This window comes from Antennarius striatus, chromosome 21 (genome assembly GCF_040054535.1).
Source record: "Antennarius striatus isolate MH-2024 chromosome 21, ASM4005453v1, whole genome shotgun sequence".
NCBI lineage: Eukaryota > Metazoa > Chordata > Actinopteri > Lophiiformes > Antennariidae > Antennarius > Antennarius striatus.
In genome coordinates, this window is record NC_090796.1 from 8981731 (window position 1) to 9002793 (window position 21063).

The 21063-nt window shown below is 40.5% G+C and overlaps 2 protein-coding genes across 5 annotated transcripts in view; both read left to right on the forward strand.

Annotated features, from left to right (window-relative positions):
* The window catches only part of capn15 (calpain 15), a 34319-nt gene extending 23778 nt beyond the window's left edge, over nucleotides 1–10541 (forward strand). For all 3 annotated transcript variants that reach the window (XM_068305518.1, XM_068305517.1, XM_068305516.1), the window contains 7 exons: nucleotides 70–195; nucleotides 1667–1819; nucleotides 4131–4292; nucleotides 4393–4628; nucleotides 4956–5125; nucleotides 6059–6237; nucleotides 7574–10541. In XM_068305518.1, the coding sequence (XP_068161619.1) occupies nucleotides 70–195; nucleotides 1667–1819; nucleotides 4131–4292; nucleotides 4393–4628; nucleotides 4956–5125; nucleotides 6059–6237; nucleotides 7574–7751 (1204 nt within the window). In that variant the 3' untranslated portion in view covers nucleotides 7752–10541. The remainder of the gene's footprint in view (nucleotides 1–69; nucleotides 196–1666; nucleotides 1820–4130; nucleotides 4293–4392; nucleotides 4629–4955; nucleotides 5126–6058; nucleotides 6238–7573) is intronic.
* A 252-nt stretch (nucleotides 10542–10793) lies between these two features.
* Nucleotides 10794–19919, forward strand: LOC137588517 (putative protein MSS51 homolog, mitochondrial). Of its 2 annotated transcripts, none has more exons than XM_068305644.1 (7): nucleotides 10794–10910; nucleotides 12518–12695; nucleotides 12817–12966; nucleotides 14705–14829; nucleotides 15088–15651; nucleotides 18451–18544; nucleotides 18872–19919. In XM_068305644.1, the coding sequence occupies exons 2-7, from the start codon at nucleotides 12538–12540 to the stop codon at nucleotides 19077–19079; spliced, it is 1299 nt and encodes a 432-aa protein (XP_068161745.1). In that variant the 5' UTR covers nucleotides 10794–10910; nucleotides 12518–12537; the 3' UTR covers nucleotides 19080–19919. The 2 variants fall into 2 exon arrangements, with proteins under 2 accessions (XP_068161745.1, XP_068161747.1); XM_068305646.1 differs by having other exon boundaries at nucleotides 10893–10910; nucleotides 12633–12695.
* The last annotated feature ends 1144 nt before the right edge of the window (nucleotides 19920–21063 follow it).

A 21063-nucleotide genomic window follows, 5' to 3' on the forward strand; every position in this document is an offset into this window, starting at 1 on the left:
TACAAATTGAATAAAGAGATTACTTGCAATTATATCTTCATGTTTGTAACTGTGTCTCTTGTCTATTAGGTTTCTGATGGGTGCATCTTGTGGAGGAGGTAACATGAAGGTGGATGACACTGTCTATGAGTCTCTAGGTCTGAGGCCTCGACATGCCTACTCTGTCCTGGATGTCCGAGATGTCCAGGGTTACAGGTATGAATAATCTGAATGTAAACTAGTCGTTACCAAGCCTAGGTGAGTTGTTCTCGTCTCCCTGGGCTTTTTTTCCTTCATTGTTTTAACTCACTGGCTTACTTCCAGGAATCGACTCAATCTGCCTCTGTAATATATTTTATTTTTGTAGCTGAAGCTATCGTAGACTTTCAAAGGAAGCATAAAATTCAATGGCAGCTGTATTCATGATACTATAAGGTGAGTTAAGTTAACTGCAGCTCCCACAGCGCAGCTTTCCCAGAGGTATTCAAGTAACTTAAAATTCTGTGCTGGTAACTGCCAGTGGGAACACATTATATATGTCACTGATAATATAGACTAAGATATAGACTAATAATATAGATCCATCCATTTTCTTGTAGACGAGATGATTGCAATCGTCTCATCTGCGGTCGCTTTTCTGTTTGCAATGTTTTAAGGCTTATCATGATTAAATGAGGTTCTCCTCATTTAATCATGATAACAACATTTAAGATGTCAACAACATTTAAGATGTTAAAACCGGTGGCCGTACGATGAACATATAGAAATGTACCAGCAGGGAGAGTGCAGTGTTTCTGCACATCTTCACAGTGAAGATATAATCACAGATAAATATGTAGCCATTTCTGATGCCTTGCATCTCATCTTAAAAGATAACACCTCTCAAGCCTGAAGCTTGAGCTCTTTCTTTTCTGCCAGCTCCATTTCTCATTCCGGACTTCTATATTTCATTGTGGGAACCGGTGACTCATGCAGCAGGATTCACTACCACAGGCCTTGAACGAAACCAAGTCTTATCTTATTCATAAACAAACCTTATCTCAAGAGTTAAACCAACACTTCATACATCATAGATACAGGTGAAAATGGATCCTGAGTTTATATCCGCTGCATAATTTGTGAAGATATTTTTTGAATTATTTATGGAAGAATGGGATTGCGGCTCGATGCCAGTAAAGAACGGGTGCACATCATTTCAGGCTGATCGCTTTGATCTTGTTGGCCCTGTGACTCAGCTCAATGGAGGCTTCCTCTGTCCTACCTGTGAGAGGGCATTTGAAGTAGCCGTATATCCCAAATGTAATTTGCTCAAGAGCCTCACATAGCCACTTTAATTTACTGCCACGAAGCAATCGGAGTGGAAGATTGGGCCACGGCGCTTGATCTAAATTGAGCTGGAGTCGTCCTGCTAGGAACCCGAGGAGATGAAAAGTACTGTGATTCACCCAACCTTATTTTGGAAAGTTGGGACTCTCCACTATAGTTTTCCATTAAACCTCCAAAGTTTTTCCCAGTAGGTAGGAGGCAATAAGATGAAATGGGTTGTTTAAAGTAGGTAATCATCCGTAAAAAGCGCATTATAAGCCTGCAGAGACTAGGGTAGTAACACCAATCATGACTGAAATTTGTTAACAGTAACATTTTCACCTTATTACTCCCTACCTGTCCTTTTCTGCCCACACTTCAGGCTGTTGCGTCTGCGTAACCCGTGGGGGCGCTTCTCGTGGAACGGTAGCTGGTCGGACGAGTGGACGGACTGGCCACAACACCTGCGTCATGAATTGACGGCTCATGGAAGCAGCGAGGGTGTCTTCTGGATGGAGTACACAGACTTTATAAAGTAAGAAGTTATTTTTGCTTATTTGCTTTTGTTCAGCTCAGGATTATCGGTTTTAATCAATGCAGATACAACCACAGTTTCCTAATTTGACTATGGGAACGATAAAATGGAGTAATGCAGCGTTTGAGACTATCGGTAGTTATTGTTAGTTGACCTTTCCTCCCCCTAGTGGTCACCATGACAGCAGGTGTTGTTTTATTACTTAGTAATCTGAGCCATGGTTGTTGAGCTGCACTTACTTGCATCTTATTCTTTTTTTTTTTTTTTGCAACAGCACGGTACCACGGTGTCATTTCCAGTCAACACGACAACCGTAACATCCAGATAAAAGTCTCGTACCTTATGCATATTTTGCGTAGTTCATGGAATACGGAATGAAGCAGAGCGATGGTAAATTCTATTATGAAGCTGTGTGGATGACCATGTTCCTTATTCCAATATGTTGTAGTTCTGACATGTCAGTTATTTCTTAGTCTCAAGAGGAAAGTTTTTTTTCCCCATTTTGTGAATTTGATGATCTCAAGCCACAGTCTACCATAGGTGGGCCACCATTTAACGAGTGACTGCTCCTTTGCCACTGTCGGCAAATAGTTTCAGGAGGAATTTTCCATTTCATGTTGTCCTTTCCATTAGCAGCACAAGATGATCCTAAAAAAAACTTTCAAGTATTGTATCCTCAAGTAGATACAAACAAACAAGCAATCTGGTTCTGATTTGCTTCGTCATTCATAGTGCCTCTTTTTATGAGGATAGAACTAGAAAAAGAAGGTAATTTCACACTCATTACCATTGATGACGAGTTAGTTGATCATTAAACGCTTTGTCTTTTCTCTGACAGTGGGGGGCTGCTCTACCACTTTAGGCAGATTCACATTTCTTGTGTTGATTCTAAACCAACCCGTACAAGGAATTTGAAATCCATGACTTTTTGTGAGGTTTTATCCCTGGAAAGAACTAAACCAAATTAAATTTCATAGCTACAGGTAATTTTATTTTTTCACAATCTCTCATAATAATGGGTTGCCTTGTAATCTTTTGCCTCTGCGACGCTTGCCCGCCATCTGGTCTTGGCACTGAACTGAGTGACAGCATTTTTTGTTGTTTTGAATATGTTGTGTTTGTTGACAAATGCATCAAACACTGGTTCTCACACCACAGTGCTGTTATGGAATTGTGTTTTGTTGCTTTGGTTGCCAGGGATTCTGCAGGCAGAGGCTTATACTTGCCATCGCTGTGAGTGTGTTTTGTTATATTAGATTAATCCTGTCATTCAATCACAGACAGCATGAACTATTGACTAGTTTTTTTCCTAGATGTTCCTCTATGTATTTTTCTGCATGCATATCCTTCTGTGACAACAATTCTCTGGCGAGTGTCCTTGTGGATGTCAATAAACATAGTTTACTAAAGATCCAACTAAGGTGACTAGGAAACTAAAAGGGAACTGCAACTTGAGCACAAATAACACATATGAAGCAACAAAAATAAAACTAATCCACGGTGCAAAACTCACTCACAAGTAAAAGAATCTAATCTAAATAAAGTCTGAAGAGGATCTGTGTGCGTGGGCGTGGTATTCATGTTCCTTGTGTCGAATGAAATAATGAGTTGCAGTAAGTCCAGCAGGATCGGTGAGGCTGTCGTCTTGAATGACTCAAAACTGAAAAATGTATTCAGCGTAGTCAAGGATTCCATCTGTCTACAGGCTGTTTGTTTTCTCTGACACATAAATAATGATAGTATTGTGCTATATGGCAAACCCACAGCTTGCCTGCCTCGACTCCTTTTTACTGTGAAAACAGAAGTGGTCATTCGATGAAACGAATGACGTTGCAGATATGTTGGCATAGATGCATGAAGTGCACATAAGGTTATTGGATATTAATAATAATTGAAAGAGATTATTTCACAAGCAGACACGTTGCTCTCGAGTGATCAAAACCTACTGTAAAACCTCAGTTCCTCCCTCCCCCTTCTTCCTTCTTCAAAGCAGACAGAAGTGAGATGTAAGGCAGTTGTCAGAGCGAGGTTAAGAAGTGATGAAACGATGAAAAACAGGCAGAAAGCAAGGAAGAGAATGTCTCCCGGGGCATGCGTCTTTGAAAGACGAGGTTAGGTAAATGGTGCTTGTGTAGCATTGCCCTCAGAGGCTATGCTAATTGTTAATAGTTGCTTGTAATGCATATAAATAAGTTGAGCTCAGAGAGGGTCAAATTGTGAGTGTCTCAGAAGCCCAAGTCCCTCTGGAAACATGCAATTTTGATCAAATGCTGAAGAAACTGTCCTCTTCCTCCTCCTCCTCCTCCCCCAGGTACTTTGACTCAGTGGACATCTGCAAGATCCACTCAGACTGGCAGGAGGTGAGGCTGCAGGGCTGCTTTCCCAGCAAGGCAAGTGGGCCAGTGACCGTCACAGCCCTCACTGTGCTGGAGAGGACAGCATTGGAGTTTGCTCTCTTCCAAGAGGGAAGCAGGTAAACACCAACATTTTTATGTCACCCTTTCGCTTCGTCATGTTCCACCCCCCCACCTTCCCATTGGTGTTCACCTATTCACACCCCTTCTCTTTCTCAGGCGTTCAGACACAGCAGACAGCCACCTACTGGATTTGTGCATCATGGTTTTCCGTGCCTCCTTCGGCAGCAGTAACAAGCTGACCCTGGGACGATTGCTGGCCCACAGCAAGCGAGCGGTGAAGAAATTTGTGGGATGTGATGTGATGCTGGAGCCGGGAGAGTACGCAGTCGTCTGCTGCGCCTTCAACCACTGGCAGATGAATGTTAGCGGGATGGGAGGTCCATCCACACCCAGTACGTGTACAGTTCTGCTGAGAACTTCTCTACTGTTTCTGTGTATGAATATGTACGTGACATTAATGCTGATTGGTGGAATGATGAGCCAAAGAAAAGAAAAATAAAATACCAACTTTTTTGATCATCACTGAAACATTTCAGACATTTTTTCTGTCATTTTGTATGGTAAGTATTTCATATTATAACAAACATGTGCTTCTTTAACCTTCATTTTCAATGATGTTAATGAAGAGCCTTCTGACTCTTGTTTGGAAACAAAGAAGCATTTATAATGAATTTTAAAACCCAGTCTGTTATTCTTATAAACACCCATCTCCTTCCCAGTCTCGAGCCCCACCAGCGGAGCAGCACGACGGCCCAGCCAGGACTTTCCCGGTTACATCCTCGCCATCTACAGCTCTAGACAGGTGATGGTGGAGCAGGTGGAGGCAACTGCCACCACGCTGGCCGATGCCATCATCCTCCTAACGGAAAACAAAGGCGAAAGACACGAGGTAATAGACCCACTCGTTGGAGAACAAGACCACAATTTTGTGTTGTTGCTTGCTTCCTCTGTCTTCTCTTGTTCAGCTCTGAGTATATGATGTGTTTATGAAGCTTGAGAGCTCTCGCTTATCTGTAAACCAGATTGAGATAATGCTTCACATCTTCTCTGCAGGGTCCTCAATCTTATTTTTGCCTTTGCCCGTGCCTGTTATTGCCCCTTCTCCTGTAATACACACAATCATTCACTGAGATGAAAGTAATTATTCTGTCTGTCCTGAACTACTCTTTCCTGAAAGTGCCGTCATTGCCTGGTATTTCAGAGAATGATGGAGCTCTTTAAACACTTGAGGTCACCCTTGTTAAGTCACTCAGCTCTCCAGGAACTCACCACTCGAGCTAGATGGGTAAAGCACTCTAGAGTACCTGGCATGTACAAACAGTACTGACTTCACAAAAACACGGATAAAAGGTGTTTGTTTTTTAAAGCAAGGTGTTCATGAATTATTTGAAAAGTGATTATTTTTCCATTTTGAGCACATAGATGTGTTGCAGATGGATATTAACCACTACAGTCCGATTACTACAGGTATAAGTTGTAACTGGATGTGAAAACAGCAGCAGCTAAAGCCATTTAGCCATGCTCCTATTCACTTTATTACTAGTCTAAGCCCCAGAAGAGAGATCAACATCCACTGTTGCCTCACCTCCAGAAAGAGTGAATATAGAATGAGTCTAACAAGCACTTAAATGCTGTAAATATACTGTTTGTGGGAATGGAGCTTTTTCAACGTCGTTGCATTGTAGTCAGACAATGGAGTGTCCTTTGTGTAGCTGTCATTACTGCCTCAGTGTATTTATGTGTAACTTCAGGACTTAAGCATTCGCCTAACAGTTCAAATGCGTCATTTTACCTCTTCTATCTAATTTATTCGTGCTCCCAGGGACGTGAGGGAATGACGTGTTATTACCTGACCCATGGCTGGGCCGGGTTGATCGTGGTGGTGGAGAACCGCCACCCCAAATACTACCTCCATGTCTCCTGTGACTGCACTGACAGCTTCAATGTTGTGTCCACACGCGGGAGTCTCAAGACCATAGACAGCGTACCACCTTTGCACAGGTAAGCACATGTATCTTTTATATATTTTTATATATATATTTATATATATATGCAATGTGTGTGTATGTATGTATGTATGTATGTGTGTATATATATATATATATGTATATACATATATGTATATATATATATACACACACACACACACACACACACACACACACACACACACATATATATATATATATATTTCTTTATATTTATGAATTGCAGTATCAAAAATAAGTGAAGACGTTACCCACTCTGGGAACATTAAACACCACTTCGGCAACCATCCACCCATTAAGATATTTCATCATCTGTTCACAGCTATATAAACAGAGCAATCCCAAAGGGTAGGCGCTCTATATTTATGATAATAATCAACTTTCAACTGGTCTCAGCACAAATATATCTGCCTGTGTTTTGTATTGGAACCCATTTTTCTTTGCCAATTAAAAACAAATTCTTTAAAGACTTGAGAAATATTGTCAGGTCAGACATGTCTGTTTCATCCGGCACAACAGGAACACCTGGTTTTTCTGAATTTGAGTTCTTTGGGAAGCTGCTGTGTTGAAAATGTTGTGGTATAGACGTATAAAACATGTACAGTATTTTCCGCACTATGAGGCGCACTGGACTATAAGGCACACCCTCAATAATTTGTTTGTTTTATAATTTCTTTCATATATAAGACGCACCGGATTATAAGACGCACTACGGGTTTATGAGAAAATTTTAGGGTTTTAGGTGCGCCTTATAGTGCGGAAAATACGGTAACCTGTCGAAATCACATAATGCAACACTGTGTAATGTCTCCATCATTGAGGACCTCATCTTTTACTGTTACTTCTACTCATCAAACAAGAACATTTCAGATCTGCACATAAAAATCCGACATACAATGTCTTAATCAGTCTTATTTTTATCCTCTTACACTTAGTTATACAGTTCATAAACACACTTGTGTTGTATATAGTTAATCACATTCAAATGCAGATATAGTTGGCCTAGATATATTTATGACAATCAAAGTGTTAATAACATGGCTGAAGGAAGTATTTTGTTTTTCTCATTTCCTGTTTCCATGTTTCCTCCTCTCAGCCTCAAAATAGACCAAATCAGAAAAACAAGCAGCTCCACTCAGCTAATAAATCTATTTCACTCCTCCTAACTCTATAAAGTTATTATAAATGAGAAAGGGCCAGAAAAAGTTTTGATTTTTGAAGCTGCAATTGCTCTGCCTGCACTGAAGCTGTGAATGCCTGAAGCTGTTGTGTCAAACTGCCCCATTTTGATTTGTTTGTTTTTGTTGTTTTATTCAATGTTTGTTCTGCATACTCTGTCCCCCCTACAGGGAAGTACTGGTGGTGCTTTCACAGCTGGAAGGAAACGCAGGCTTTTCCATCACCCACCGTCTGGCTCACCGTAAAGCAGTCCAGGCCTCTCTCGGAGACTGGACCCCCACCAAGGCCACCCACAGCCCCCAGCTCACTCCAGACATTGACGGCCTGCACCGGCCCAGGCCACTATGACCACCGCCCTCCATCCCACACAGGCAGACTGTAATCCAATGGCAGGCTTACTTGTGTGTGCAACCCTGAAATATGGAGGAAGATGTGGGTAGTATTTATTCACTGTCTGATACTCCATAAAGTCTTCATCCAGCTCACCTATTGGATGTGCCATGTCAGGATGAAATGAGGGAAGAGGACCGTCTGGATCACAAAACACGTTTGTACCCAGGACAGGATTGAGTTCAGACTACTTTGAATTGTGGAAGGTTCTTTTTGGTACGAGCGCTATACGTTAACCAGATGTCACCATGGGGTTCGTCTGCTCGGGGACGACCCAGGTTTCAGCTAGCTTCAAGGGAGTCATGTGGAGTATTGTAACTACTGAGCCATTTCCTGGCCCACAGCCTATGAGCCAATCCCCTGCAGCGATCAGAAACTTACCCCGCATCTCCCATGAGGACAGCTGACAAAGCAGGAGGAGACGTGAAGGGGGGATTTTATCTCATACAGCCCTCTGTACGGTACTTCATGAGCCAAACCCGACTTCTACTTTTAACCACAAGTCATTAGAGTTACACACTTCGATGCTCATTTCATAGACAGTCTTTGTTGCTAACTTGTCCATATTTCCTTTTTTAAAGTTGTAGAAAAAGCCATCATTCATGTCGTACTGTGTCTGTCCCAATATCCATCGTTACTGCCATGATTTCAAGCACTCTCTCCAGCTCAGGACCAAACCCGTGTTTTGTGCAGGAAACTGTAACGAAGCTATAGTTACAACGGTGTGTTCCTGTGTGTGTGTTGTTTATCCCTGTACGCATTCATCTGTGGTATAAAAACTACCATTAAAATGTGAGGTATCACATTGTGAAACTCTGGCGGATAATAGAATTCCCTCCCATGTGGTTTGATAGACTAACACACAATTTTCACTTTTCCCTTCTAATTTATTTCATTTTCCCTTAGCCTCAGATCAGGGTCTGAACGTGAGTCCTTACATGACCAGCTGGGTAGATCTCCTCTCAGGCACGTCGGCTCTCCTCATTCAGCTTGGGGAGCCACTCCCCACCCCCTCTAGACATTACATAGGATGAATTAATGTGTATCTTCCACTCTAGGATGGACAGCCCAAAATGTGCATCTGATCATTCTTTTTGGTACTAAAGTTCAGTATTTGTCTATCAATTGCACATTAACAGTTTTTCAGTGTGATGATTTACTCTTAAATGTGCTTGGGGAGTACTTGAGTAGCTTGTGGCTCTTTGAATAATTTGCCTTAGGGGAACGCTTCAGAGGAGCTTACTTTGGGAGGTCAGGGACTTTTTTTTTCCAGTTTCATTTTCTAGGGTGTAGCACGAGCATCTGCCCACATCCCATAAGAATACATACATCGAGAGCACATTAACGACAGCAAAGTGTCCTCATGTAATAACAAATTACCGTTTTGTCAGGCTGTACGCGCACAGAAAATACCCGACAGTTCTGGCTGCATTGGGGCCACAGCCACCTCCAATTTCTACTGTATCAAGGCCATTCCTCATGTTTCACTTAACGTCTATCTTTGCTCACTGAACAATGTTCATAGATGTTTTATCAGAGACGGGAAAGATGCAGAACAGTAAAATAATGGTGGAAGATTTGTTTTCCAAATCATTTGCTGCTTCCTGTTTCATAGTGAAAAAAGTACATCTTGAAAGCTGACAAATGTAGAGAAAAGTTTATTTTTATGTCATCTTAAAAAAAAAATGATACAAGGTTTAGATTCCAACCTGAGATGATTCTGTTCAGGACTTGCGCTCGGAGACTCAGAGCCAAACCAGTGCTGAAATGTGCATCATCTCAGGCACATGGTCCATTCCTCAGTGTCGTCTATGTTGATTTAATTGCAGGACTGAGTCGCGAAAACCTGCAGTCTTCCTTATTCTGCACATTGCGGTCTGCCAGCTCTGGTGACTATACTTCACTTTGTCCCTCTAAGAACTACTGCAGCAGCATAATATTTCTGAATGAACCCTGAAGCTGAAGGCACTGTAAATATGTTTTCCAGAGTAACGTTATGACCACTTTCAGAGATTACCCTGTGTGAGTGTACGCGCTGACAGCTGAGTAGCTGTGAAGTCAGTGTCTAATTTATTTGTATAAGTGATTTGCAGGCCTGATGTCTAATGAATATAGTTAAATACTGAATTTATGAATGACTGATAAGGAATGTGATATTTTACGGCTGTAGTTTGAGCCCAGATGTATTAACTTGACAAGAAATGAACCTGCACTGAAACACCTGCAATGACGTGGCACCTCAAAAGTCAGTCACTGCTGATCACTTTACATTTACATTGGACTCATTTTTGTTTTATACTGGGTTTTTTTGTTTGTTTGTCTCTCTTTTGGTCATGTTTGTCATTTTGGCTCTGTACTATTGTCCAATAATCTCAAACCTCTTCTCTTAAAGTTGTGGTGGTGACTCTTCTGTGCCTCATGGGCGCCCCCTGCTGCTGAAGAGGCCACAGCCAGATAACCGCTCACACCTTTTCTTTCTGCTCCTTGGTCTGGTTTTCCTACTTGTAAATTGTACAGATGGCAAACTAAGCCACACCAAAATAAAATAAAAAAATGAAAGAGTCCTAACTGACACTTTTGAACCTGTGAAATATTTGGCAGTACAAACAAAAAAATGAAACCCAATGTTGAAAAGTGGACTTCTGACGAATGTGATATCTATATTATTGACCTTTTGTTGAGGGAGGGGCTCTTTGACTATATGTGTACAAACATGTATGTTTAATTTTCAATCTCAGGTTCCAATGGACCAAATAAAAGTTTTTTAAATTAAAAGATATGGTTTGTCATTTTTATGGATGCAGTGGTTTCCTCATTCAAAATTACATCTATCAATATCTATTTCTATCTCTATCTGTTTTTCTATGTCTTTGAGTCTCTATCTCTTCCTTACTTTGCCCCTCCCCTCTCTTTTCTAAAAATGTACTTCAGTCATCTCTTCTTTGGCCCCCTCCCCAACCCATCCAAATCCCTCTCCCACTGGTTTTACTGACCCCAGCAGAGACGCTGTGAAGCTTCACAACATGGTGACAGCATAAGGAGTTGTCAGTCACTTCCTTCTAGCCTGTGCTGAGAAGCAACACAAAAAAAAAGGATTTGCCTGGTGTGGAGCTTAAGGTATGACTGCTCAAATGTCTATCTGTGTCTCAGAGTTATGAGTCATCTTCTTTGGTCAGGGTTCACGGTCAGGCAAGGTGAAAATGTGATAAAGCTCTGTGAATGCTAAAAACTCAACGGTGTCACAGATAAAAAGAAAAGCCCACAATCTACCCTCTCTTTTGAAATCTGCAATTTTCCGTGTCTCCCCTGTGTTTAGTAGATACGAAGTATCTAATTAGACATAGGCATTTCAATTTTGTATGCAGACGTGATAAGGCTGAATTATTCCCCAGCAACACCTGGAATCGAAAATGCAATGATACAGAGTTCCTCGAAGTAGAGGGAAAGTTATTTTTATGTCAAACTGGAATGTACTGCAAGCATTAGTCCAAAAAACTGCCTCAGTGTGATTTGAAGTATTTATTGTGCAATTGTATTTTGTGCAAGAGCGTTATCGCTGTGTGTTTTCAATGCCAGGATATGCTGTGTCCTAGATGTGTTTGTTTAAACACAACTTGGCAGACACACACATCTGAAACGTATAACACATTTCTGAAGGAAGCATGTGTGTTCTATGATGAGTGCCGCCACCACAAGATCACATTTCTGTCCGTTTTATATTTTCCTCCATGTCAGGAACACCATAAAATTGCATGACATGTCCAAAAAGGGTGATTTTGTTGTTGTTGTTTTTTTTTTTCTTAAAAACATATTTGCCTGTTTGAAATGTTTTGCGGTCATCCTGGTCATGAAAATTTCTGTCGTCAACGCATGGGTGTATGTGACAGATGGTTTATTTCAATGTCAAAAGCAATCCTGGTCTTAAATCCTTAGTATGTCTATTTCAGACTTCAGATCTATGAGAAGGAAAAACACGTGCCTTCCTTGAGATGAACATAATGTTGTATAAAGAGGCGGTCTGTGCATCCGCGATCTGATGCCTAGTGAAAATGTATCCTTGAGAATCTGGAGAGTCTCACCTTGTGAAGTTGTGTATAACTATTTTTTTATTCAATGTTATCATTGGTTCAGAAATAGATTTTGTGGGTCCTGGCAGTGGTGATACATGATTAAGAGTAACATTTCAGTCCCTGCCTGGAGATTTGTAATCCCAGTGAAAATCTTTGTTGTCGGGGCAGCATGTTACCCGTCAGGTAGGGTTACTTTTGTTCAGCTTGAAACTGTATTTTTACATTTACAGCCCTGCTTCCTCTCATTTATCAGCCTTGCTTGATAAGGTGGGGGGAGTCCCTGTCTGTCACATCCTACCAACTCCACATTTCACCTCAGTATGCACACAGCTCACATGGATAAATATATAAAATCTTTCAAAGGGGGTTTCATTAAAAGGGATGCATTTTTTCACACACTGGGGAGGCAGTAAAATGTGATCCGGGTGCAGTTAAAGTAAGAGGCACGAGTTTAGGGGCTTATGGGCCACCAGGATACTACAAATTGTTTTTAAAATTATACCGCATATGTTTTTTACAGGTGACAGCAGTCAGCAAAGGCATTGATAATTTGAAAGTCTGTTTAATGTGTCTTCACGTCAACATGAAATGCTCAGTTTTCATGCCTACAAAGAGCATCATTCAGGGTTTCATGATGATTAATTCCTCTCCTAGGAGAAACTGAAAGCCACAACATGGCATCCCAGGTCCCAGCGCTCCCACAATCCTACACACCAGGAACTGACAGTGTCTTTTCTGACCAATCTGGCTTTTACTCTCTTGACGCCAGCGTTCCTGGGCTCTCTAAGGTGATTCTCGACAAGCTCCAAATGAAGGACTATGGAGAATACAGGTATTATAAACTGATCCTCTGACTTGATTTCCTTACAGATTTTCTCTTTGATTTCCACACAAAGCATATCCAAATCCTCTATAGCGTATTGTGCTTGTTAAATGTGTGTAATTCTATTAAGGGCTGCCGTTGAGGGAAAGACTAGAGGAATATCGTTCCAAAACTACAAGGAGATGTTCCAGAGGATGGAGGACACCTTCAAATTCTGCACCAGCTGCAACAAACTCCCAGAGCATCTCCCTGAGGGCCTGAGCCTGAAGCGCTGCGTGAAGTGAGCGCAAATCCACAAATGAAGGATGATGCTTGAGAATGACCAGCGATGTGTCCATGTGCGGTTCATGACATAATGCAACATTAACTGTGATTATCATTAATCATTGTTGACACTCAGAATATTTAAGGCACTGGAACCCTAAGTGTGTTCTGGTCAGCCCAATCATCACCCGGTCACAATGATGTTTTGATATTGTTGGCCAATTGCTGTCATGTGTGAAGCATTACCAGTTGCTTTTATATCAGTGGTGGAATGATAGGCCAGGAAGGTGAGGACGGCTCTACAGCGGTGGAGAGCGGCCAAAGGCAAATATAGCCCAAGTCCTAACTGTGATGAATCTCATGAACTCTGCAGCTAAGCCTATTTTGAGCACAATGAAAATGTGAAATCCAGTATGCTGCATTTTTACGAAAGCATCAGTGTTTCTGCACCTCATTTTTTGTGGCTTCACTCTCTCTCTCTCTCTCTGAGTCACACACACACAAACACACACACACACATGCAGGGTCTTGAATGTGTGGGACTCTGAAATTCTCAGCTGCTACTGCCTCTCTGAGAAAAGTGATCATCAGCAGATGCTAAGCAGAAAGAAAACAGAACTGCTGCCCCTTGAGATCCTCTTATAATTACCTCAAATATTCACACCCTACCTGCTTATCCCTTCACCTTTTTCATGATCATTCTGATTCACGCTGACCCATTTATTATTCCCACAGCTGGGCTATATCTGCAGCAATATTTTACATTACCTGTCAAGGTCACTTGTTTTCTGCACCTATTTTGACTCGTTTTCCCACTTGTAAGCCTCTTTTGGTGGATTAACATGCCCAGAGTGTATTATGATGGAGCCCATTGCCTTATAAATGATTAGTTGGATATGTGGAAATGAATATTTGCCACTGGAAAAAAACATGAGCGGAATTTGGAGATGAGTTTGACAGCTATTTGTGTCCTGGCACAAGATCCCGCAGCTAATCATCTAACAAAAATAGGAATCACTAAAGATCATGCCAGTGCTTTGAACTAATGGTAACAGTAGCATGCCAGCACGTTTCAGGTAGATTATGATCTATTGTATATTATTTATAGATAGATACCCATGAGAGGTCTGCAGTGCACTGGCGTCGTGCTCGGAGATGCCAGTGCACTGCAGAACCTCTCGCCCACAAGTCAGCTGGGTTAGGCTCCAGCAACCCCCGTGACCTGCCATAAGTGGAACAAGAGGTAGACAAAGAATGAATGAATGAACTATGACAGTTATATTTTTGTAACCTTTTGCTCCGTGTATTAGTTTAACATGTTCACATGCTAAGATATCTTTATAAACACTATTTGAACATAGCACACAGGGTTATATCTGAAACATTGTTTCATACTCAGCATTGCACTGGCACAATACTAGATTCATTTTATAAATTAGGAAGTAAAAAAATGTAACAGAAGGGTTTATTATTATTATTGCTATTATTATTATTATTATTATTATTATTATTATTATCATTAAGTTCTGTCATACTGAATTGGAATTTTAAGTTTATTGCTGGATAAAAGATGAGATGATCATAATCCCATATAAATGGCAATCATTTCGATCGACATTCTCTTTATTCATACAGTATGCATCTGGTGTGCTGAGTAAAATTTAATGTTGATACTGTTTCTATGGGTTTCTTTAGTCAAACTTCCATTCGTTGTGTCTTTCTCCACTGCTTTTCATCTCATCTTTCTTTCATAGGTGCTTGAATGTATATTACTGCACCAAGGACTGCCAGAAAAAGGACTGGCCTCAGCATAAAAAGGTCTGCAAGGTCCTTCGTCTGGTGGCCATTGACAGGCTAATGGAATGGCTGATGTTTACTGGTGAGAAATGAAAAAGCGATGAAATTAAAATTAAAATGCTTCAGCAGTTCTTTGAGTTCACAAATTAGAGAAATCCCATTATTGAGACGGAAAATTTAAAAGCTGAGCTAGAGAAATTAAAAGCCTGAGAGAAAAAAAGAATTTTAAAAAATCCCTCAGCTTTTGAGTCTCTGATTGCTTTTCAAACATTACCTAAACTTGCAAAGCAAATTAGTGTTCTCAGTTTTATGTCAAATAAATATCCTGTCACCCTTGTAGGAGACCTCCCATTCCCCACTGTGAAGTGGTCCAAGTCAGTTACTGAGGTGAAGAACTGGGAGGACTGGCTTCCTATGCAGGACGACTTCAGGCTGCATCTGGATACCATTGTGTCGGGCACCAACATGACACGTCTTTGGCAGAATGTCAGCATACCGAGGCCAGATGACACTGACCTGCGGGAATCTTTGTGGCGGATTCAGAGTGAATTCCTCTCACGGGTTCTTACAGTTGGAATGGCCATACAACACTTTGGCCTCAACCCCCATGCTAAACCAATCACTATCCACATAGCAGGGGCCTCCCACAACGAGACCATGAGAGCTAAGGTGACTGACTATGATGAGCTGAACAACATGTTCCCTGGACACCAGGGTATCGAGATTGTCATGGTGGGACCAGAGGTAGTGGAAGGGCCGATCGTGAGGCCCCCTCTCAGAGCTTTCGGCCCCAAGAAGAGGGTCTACATCAGCGCCTACAAGGGTCTCTACCATCAGCTGTGGGAGGAGGTGGTGGAGAAAGAGGAAGCAGTGAAACCAGACCTAGTGGTTGGATTTCATCCTGGTGAGAAATGATTGCACAGCCACAAAAACTCTAGAAAAGGTCTAGATGACCTGAGAGTTTCACCTCAAAATGCCTTTAATCAAACTGTGAAGAACATAATGATTTTTGCTGCTATAAATAGAAAATACTCAGCTTACAAGGCAACTCCTTTCTCCTAGTGCTCGTTTGACAGTTGCCTTTCTGAGACAACACAGGAGCAGCAGACATGTAAACCGGTGGATCCAGCCTATTCATTAGCGCCTCTTTTATTGGGATTCAGAGTGACTAATGGGAGCAGATGGAAAGAGGTTGGGTTCTGATTGGTGAACTCAGTGTAATGTTGGTACACTGGCTTTTTGAAAGAGGAGCGTCAGTTCCTCCCTGTTTCACTCTGATGAACATTGCAAGCCACTGGGCAAAAATCAATTGATTGAACAATCACCCCATCCCTGTCCCCATTTTTAGTCAAAGGACGTGCAATGTTCTAACATCATGGAACCCTTTTTCTTTAATTATTAGTATACTTTATGAGAATATCATAGTAAAATTTTCTGTTTTTCAGGACAAATATTACATTAGAATGAAAATCTCTGTGTCCCTTTGTCCACTCTGACTGTCACCCACCCTGTTAAGGTGGAAGTACTGTATAACCCCACAAATCTTTGGCACCAGAGCTCAATCAGCTCTTTGACCCTTCAACCTGGGAAACAGCAGTAAAGCCTAACACAGCTGTGCCCATAACTGTTGGCTCAGTTACCACTGCAAGCACCTTGGGAGCTAAATATACAGGAATCAGTCATCCCGCAAGTAAAATGTCTGGCTGGCTCATATTGCCCAATCGCCAGAGCCCTGCATTATGACACAGTCAAAGTAATAGAGAAGCAGTCGGTGTGACAAAAGGAATGAAAGGAAAGGAAGGTGTGACAACCACAAAGAGAAACGGAATGACTCCTAAAAAGCAGCACAAAACAGATGCAGACCTAGGAAATAAGGGAGGCAGTGTGATTTTAGCTGTCAGCTCTCATAGGGCAAATAGATGCCATGTCATACACATTTAGACCATGGATGCATTCACCTCATGAACACAGACACAACATCCACACAAGTTTAATAATCCAGGAAAATAAATTGGATCATCTTTGCTCCAAAACGTCTTTTTCAGATGAGGAAACACAGTGAGTCTATTATCATCAACAGCAAATTTATGCACCATATGGCCCAAATTCACAGTGAAACCAGGCTATTACTGCAGTCATTAAGAGTCAGACTGCAGTGTCTCTTTGTCACCCTATCTCCTGAGAGTCAAAGCGCCCAAACGCTTAATCCCTGTTAAATGTTTTATCATGATGTGAAGTGTAACCTCTGGGATGTTGGCATCGTGGCATACATTATTCAAATTACAACTATCTCTCTCTCTGCTGTTGGAGTTCAGCTGGAAAGACAGGCAGTGAGAAATATGATACCCTCTGCGTTTCACAAACTAAACACTGCAGCTCATCTTCACCAAACATACTTCCAACCAGTTAAACAAGTAGTGTGTAAACAGCTGACACTTTAATAACTCTCACATTGACAGTCTTTACTAGATGCTGATTAATATTTAATCCCTGATTACGTAAGTCCCTTGGACAAACTTGTAATGTGTGACTTTATTGATGAGTTCAGTGAAATTCTCAGTTTGCTGCTCTCCCGGTTTTGTCCGATTTCAGGACACTTAAATTGGAAGGATTTATAGTATTTGCAGAATTGGTGGCTTGAACTTCAATCATCTGGTTGAAGGTCAAATTATTCACTGCATTGCCTCACTGCTCATAGAGGAAAATAACACACTTGGGGCATAAACCAGTTAGCGAAAGAGACATCTGTCATTTCAGGTCCTGCAGGATTATGAACCCAAACCTGGCATAAACGTAGCCTGTTGTGGTATGGCCTGAATTTTTAGCTGACTCAGAACATTTTAAGGTAGAACAATTTCTCTGTAGTCCAGCTGAATTTTCCAAATGAAGTCAGGTTGTTTGGAGAACAATTACCTTAACCGTATTGATTTCTGTTACACTGAACCTCACAGTGGTCACTCAGTTTCTCCATGAAGATTGTAAACTGAGTGTCGGTATCATACTGCTGACTGATTCAGTGAGGTGTGTTATAGTTTATTCTAAATAAATGCCTTTTTAATATGACTTCCCCTATATTGATACACCATTTTATACAAAAACTACAACAGTTTACCATCAAACATTTTTTTGTTTCCTCTCTGGGTTGAAATGCTAGATGGATGATGTCACGTGTGCCCTGGCAGCGTTCATAACTTAATGATGTTAAAAATAGCAATCATTTGAGAGTCTCTGCTTCCATACAGTCAAATACAGTTGTATCAAACCCACATTCTCATGTGACTGTGATACTTAAATTCTTTATTAGTAAAAAGAGATTTAGATTGGCATTTTTCTTTGATAAGATGTGGTACACATGGATCCAGATGATGTATTCCAATCTAAATTTGTCCAATGCTTATAGAACAATACATTTTTTGGGGCATTTTATTTGAATATTTTAAGTATTTTAATCAGGGCAGAGGAATATTGTCATTTTTGAATAGTGAGATAGAAAAAAACAGATCTTAAAGAAATATGCTGCTGGTGAGGCTATAGTTATGTTTACATGCTGGTTTGACAAATTGTCAAAAAGACAACAGGAGTTCTTGTGTTTTCACAACATATTCAGGTTGTTGGTTTTGTTATCTGCATAAAAAGCACTGCGTTCTCCGGTCCTGTCTATTTGAGGCCCTTATTATGCATCTCCTGTGTGTTCTTGACACAGGGTTCCACGCTACCCAAGGTCTGTTTCAAGGTTGGCTGCCCACCCTTCTGCTTCTCAGAGATTATAACATCCCTTCCCTCTTCTCTATGTACAGGTCAGTCACATCATTGTAAACCTTTGTTCTTGTGGTGAATCTCAGCTTCTTGTTCAAATGCCAAGTTGAAGAGAAGATTTATGTCTTCTGCTGGAGCCTCTCTCAGAAAACTACCCCTGTAGACTCACTTTTAATGATATAGTAAGCTTATTGATGTTGCTCTCATTCTTCATTGTTAAAGCTATTCCTCTGTATTTTTTTCACGTTGAATTCTTGTGGGTGGATGTTAAATTAATTGAGATGTTTGATTTCTTGTCAGTCTCTCATGAGGATCACAAAATACTAGTCTGATGTTAAGATCGATGACCTTTCTCTTTGTCTCCACAGTGAGATGGAGCTGAAGTTCTCACTACAGATACTGGAGGAGCTGGAGATTCACATCAGGGACAGCGGACCCAATCCATTCACCTCACAGAAACCAGAGCAGGTCCAGGCCTGCCCCAATAAACCCCCAGCCTACTGCAACTGTCATTACATATGTTTCCAGGGCCTCATGCCTCATGTAGACTTAGAGGAGGCCGGACTCGACAATTAAGAGGTTTTTGTTGTGCCGCAAGTCCTTTAAAGATGTGATTTTCAAAAAGGCATTTATTTGGAGACTTCCTAATGCCCTTGGCAGGCTTCCTGCAGCCTTTTAGAGAATAGCATTGCTTTGTTTTGTTGCCACTTGGCACATGTGGGTGCTGAGGATCACCATCTAAAATGCTGCAGAGAGACAGAAAAAAAACTAGAAAAATGTGTTTTGACTGCTGTAATGATTTATTAAATAATGTTCTTTCTGAAATTATTAATCAGTGAAACAGATTACAGAAACCACTCAGCATCATTATTTTCAGACAAATACAAATGTATGCAATGTTGATTCCCTGAGGTGACACTATTATTTGATATGAATAATGATGGGTGTAAATATGTAATAATTTAATGATTCCCTGTTTGGTATTGAATGTAGTCCCAATCATGAAACCTGATCCTCTCTGACCTAAAATTATCATACACTTTGAGAACACTGTGCACCCCCATAAGGGTGTATATTACGTACTGTGGGTGACTGGGGTGCACAGGATCTGAGCATGTCATAAGAGCGGCATTATAAATAAACACACAATCCGAACTATGGCTCCATCTGTTGATGAAAAGAGCAAACATAATGAAACTAAGGAGCAAAGCTGTTTAAACAGCAATTTCAATGGATTAATACAATATCTTCCTCTTTATTGACATCATTTATATACTACAAGGAACTGAATTTTATAATGAACTATGGACACTTTCACCATTTTCCTCTGTAGCATTGTATGGCTTTGTGTCAACAAAGGTAAACATACTTTTTTCAAAGCTTTGGATGATATCATTCCTCAGAGATAAGCCAATAAATTCCATTAAAAAAAGAGAAATGGCTCCATTTTCCTCGTATTTTAAGTGCTGTACTGTATATGCTGTATCCTATTTCACAAATAGTAAACAAACAAAGTGATTTATGACATTTTATCAATGTCAAACATCTAAATACAAAAATCCCTGCTTTTGACCTGCTATGTATAACAAATGAAAAGCTAAGGGGACAATTTCTCACTGCTGCTGATGCCTTTACAGTGTGACACTGCCAGCAAGTGGATGAATGAGGTAAAAGCACACAAGAAGAAGAAGACACACACACACACACACACACATACACACACATACACACACACACACCCACACACACACACACACACACACACACACACACACACACACACACACACACACACACACACACACACACACACACACATACACACGTATAAAATTATAATAAACACCTGGTTTACAACTACTTGAAGTTTGCATACATTTTTTTGGGGACACCTTTTAGTATATGGTTTCTCTTCATGTGCATTAAGGATACATAACCACTGAGGAAAAACATCCTATCATTCAAATCACATGAGTTTTATTTAAAGCTTTGCAGTGTAAATAAAAATATATTATATGTCTGCTGCATGGACTACAGAACTGCTGCTGAAATGAGTGTGAATATTTAAACATTTGAAAATATTTATTTCACAATATGTGTTGTGAAAGTTATCACAATGTTATTAAAGGTTTGTAAATGTTACAAATAATTACATAATTATTAATACTTTTGTGGTTTGCCATCAAATGTTGCCAACAGCTATTATTAACTCATTTTACTTATTCCTGTAATATCATTAGATCCTTAAAAATCTGATAATGATTAACTTTGAGCAGAGGAAATGTAAAACTTCTGAAACAGCTTAGTGTTTCTCACATAAAACCACAATGTATTTAAATTTACAAATCTCACAATTACAAAATCTTGTTTGACTTTGCTGAAGCACAACAGATCAAAACTGGGTCATCCCAGTTAGTTAGTCGACCAATGTCCCAGCGTGAGGCCCTCATGTTCAAGAAATTGCCACAAAAGTTTGGCTTCTAAAACATAATAAAATGTTTTCAAATGGAGATAAATGAAAAGAAAAAGGCACCACTACTTTACGAAGAGGTTTAATTGT